The sequence below is a fragment of the Helianthus annuus genome, chromosome 12, assembly GCF_002127325.2.
Source record: "Helianthus annuus cultivar XRQ/B chromosome 12, HanXRQr2.0-SUNRISE, whole genome shotgun sequence".
NCBI classification, from domain to species: domain Eukaryota; kingdom Viridiplantae; phylum Streptophyta; class Magnoliopsida; order Asterales; family Asteraceae; genus Helianthus; species Helianthus annuus.
The window spans coordinates 65,903,522-65,906,727 of record NC_035444.2 but is presented as its reverse complement, the minus strand read 5'-3'; the positions used below and the strand labels follow the sequence as shown (position 1 = coordinate 65,906,727).

The window sequence follows — 3,206 nt, the reverse complement described above, 5'->3', positions numbered from 1 at the left end:
TCAGAAAACTCCATTAAACACAGTTAAATTTTTTTTCGAAAAGTATATCAATAGTATACTCGTTCGAAAGATAAAAAACGCTGAGTTTTATGGTTTAATTTTTTTTCGAAAAATAATCATGTATAAAAAAGTTATTTTCGTTTAAATGTGACGGGGGAAAATGGCATGTGATTAGCATGTGCACCTTTATTTGGATATTCCTATTTTACCCTTTCTGTTAGTTCCAAGACCCCTATTATTTACAAAAATGTCACCGCATCAATATCAACCACAAATCACTAAAATCTTGTGGCTAAGAATTATTTTCACTGTTCTCAGACTAAAATCTTGTGGCTGAGAATTATTTCCACTATTCCAGAAAGAAAATATTGTTTTATTTACATGGAGTCAAACAATAATAACTAATTAAGTTACGAAGAAAGGAGATTTCCAAAATGACTAGTTAATGTACCAATTCAAAAGTTCCTCTCTTGTCATCTTCCCTGTTCCTCTCTCTCTCTCTCTCTCTCTCTCTCTCTCTCTCTCTCTCTCTCTCTCTCTCTCCAATCACCCTTCTCCAAATACTCTCTCTCTCTCTCACACATATTCATTCATTCACTTTAATTCAAACTTCATACTGTTTCTCTCACTTTCTTCAAGGCTTCTTGTTGGCATTGTTGCTACACTCCCTCCCAAGGTAAACACCATATCTCTTTGATCCTTATTCTCTACTATCAACATGTCTCAAACAATCAAATCATCACACACATTGCTACATTACCCAGATCTCTCGCACTCCCTAAATCCCATCTTCATCTTCACAATTTCCATAATTTAAAACACGGGTCTTGTGCATATTCTTCACTAAATTTGTGGGTCTTGTTTTGTTTGTAAAAAAAAGAAGAAAAAAGCTCTCTTTCTTATCATCTTTTTTAGATGTGATCATGCTGGTCAACCCACATTGAATTATAAGCTTTTATGCTACTTTGTTGTACTTGTATGTATTTAAACTGTTTTTCATGCTAACTTAACTTTATTTCAGCAAGTTGAAGATTCGTTACAAAAATCATTAACTTCTAAATGCCAAGAGCAAGGTTAGCAAGCACATTCTTCATTTTATACAAGTATAGTTGATTAATAATTAATGTAATACACTAAGGGTTTTCATTATTATTTACAGGTCAGAAATGGCTCCCAGGGTATCAACCAGAGGCCCGGCTCCTCTCCGAACATCGAGTTCGGACTCCGATCCATTAAACCACCGGAGCCCCAAACTCAGCGATAGGCGGTCACCAAGAAGCGCTGGTTCAGACCCTCTGAACCAGAAGAAACTCGGGACCCGAATCGCCGGGTTGGAGACTCAACTCGAACAAGCTCAAGGTGAGCTCAAGATTCTTAAAGATCAGTTAGCCTCAGCTGAAGCTGCAAAGAAAGAAGCCCAAAAGGAACTAGAGAAAAGAAGTAGAACCACTAAACCACCCGTTTCAGAACCGGGTCCGGGTCCGGATCCGGTTCAAGATACCCGGTTTTCACCGAGTGAGAACCAGGATTTGAACAATGAGATAAGTGAAGAAACTGATGTTTTTGAAGTTCCAATTGAAATGGTGAGTGTGGAAAAAGGTGATCAGGATGAGGTCAAAGTCAAAGTCAACGATTCACCCGAGTTACCGGAAAAGACTCGTGTGGAAGAGGTGATTGGTGTGAAGAATGAAGAAATTAGTGTTTTGAAAATGAAGATGGAAGAGAAAGATAAAAGGTTGGAAGCTTTTAGTCAAGAAAATGAGAATCTAAAAAGTCAACTGAGCGAAGCTATGGTCAAAGATGAGAAGTTGAACTTGAGGTTGACCCAAATTGAACAAGAGTTCAAAAAGAGTCAAAATGATGGGATTCAATTGAAGGAGAAACTGAAGGAAGTTGAAGGGGCAAAAGAGGTGTTAGAAACCGAAATGAAGAGGTTGAGAGTGCAAACGGAGCAATGGCGGAAGGCTGCAGATGCTGCCGCGGCAATATTATCCGGTGGGGCGGATATGAACGATGGGCGGAGGGTGTCGGAGCGGTGTGGTTCAATGGAGAAGCATTACGGTGGTGTTTTTGATGGGTATGTGGGTTCACCAGGGTTGGGAGATGAGTTGGATGATGGGTTGAAGAGGAAGGGGTCTGGGATTAGGATGTTTGGTGATTTGTGGAAAAAGAAGGGACAAAAATAGGGTGTTTGTGTTTGTGTTTGTGTTAATGTTTTTGGACTGGTGGATTTGTTCTAAAAATCTATGTTTTTTTTTCCTGTTGGAGTTCGGATGTTATGTGTTGATGTAGATTGATGATCATCATGATGTTTCAATGATCTAGTTAACTATGTTTTTGTTGGATCTATGTTTGGTTGAGTTAATGTCAGGTTGTGGTTGTTATAGATGATGATTGAAAAATTAAAAAATGGTACAAGCAATCACAAACTAGAGTGCTAAACGGTTCGTGTTCGTGGGTTGACGGGTTTAACCTGACCTGAACCCGAAAATTGTATTATATATACAAACCCAAACACGACCCGATGTTTTGTGGGTTGACCCGAACGCGACCCATTTAACCCGATTTTTTTTTTATTTTTTCTGATTTTAATATATTAAAATTAAAATTTACTTAAAAAAACACAAATCCATATAACACAATTATTATATTTAAGTTATAAAATCTTATGTTAATATCTCTTTTTAAAAGTTATAATTATGGCATAAAATAAATATCTCATTTAATTTATAACATAAAATATATTGTAAAAAAATACAATATAATATAAATGTGTTAAACGGGTTAACCCGTCAACCTGACCGGGTTGACCTGAACCCGACCCGTTAACCTAAACAGGTTCGCGGGTTTAACCCGAAACTGACCCGAACCCGTTTAGACTAAACCTAAACCCGCGAATTTCATGTTAGGTTCGTGTCGTGTTTTCGGATCGTGTCAGAAATTCACACCCCTACATAATGGTAGCGAGCAAACATCAAACATGAAAACAACTTTCGTCAAGGATATAATGCGTTCACGATTTATTCAAGAACATCTACGGAACAAGATTTTTTAGTTTGTGTTCGTTCATTAAGGAAATAAACCTGTTCGTATTCGTTTGGGGTTGTTTGTTAAATTTAGATGTCGGACAAAAGCGAACGCAAACGAACGTTCATGAACACAAACGAAAGCAGACAAACACAAACAAACGCTCATGAACATAAACG

The 3,206-nt window shown here is 37.5% G+C and overlaps 1 protein-coding gene across 1 annotated transcript; it reads left to right on the top strand.

The window, feature by feature from the left end:
- The first annotated feature begins 518 nt into the window (after positions 1-518).
- On the top strand, positions 519-2,349 carry LOC110895220 (interactor of constitutive active ROPs 4). Its single transcript, XM_022142497.2, has 3 exons — positions 519-676; positions 1,022-1,073; positions 1,160-2,349. The coding sequence occupies exons 2-3, from the start codon at positions 1,060-1,062 to the stop codon at positions 2,184-2,186; spliced, it is 1,041 nt and encodes a 346-aa protein (XP_021998189.1). The 5' UTR covers positions 519-676; positions 1,022-1,059; the 3' UTR covers positions 2,187-2,349.
- Positions 2,350-3,206: the final 857 nt, after the last annotated feature.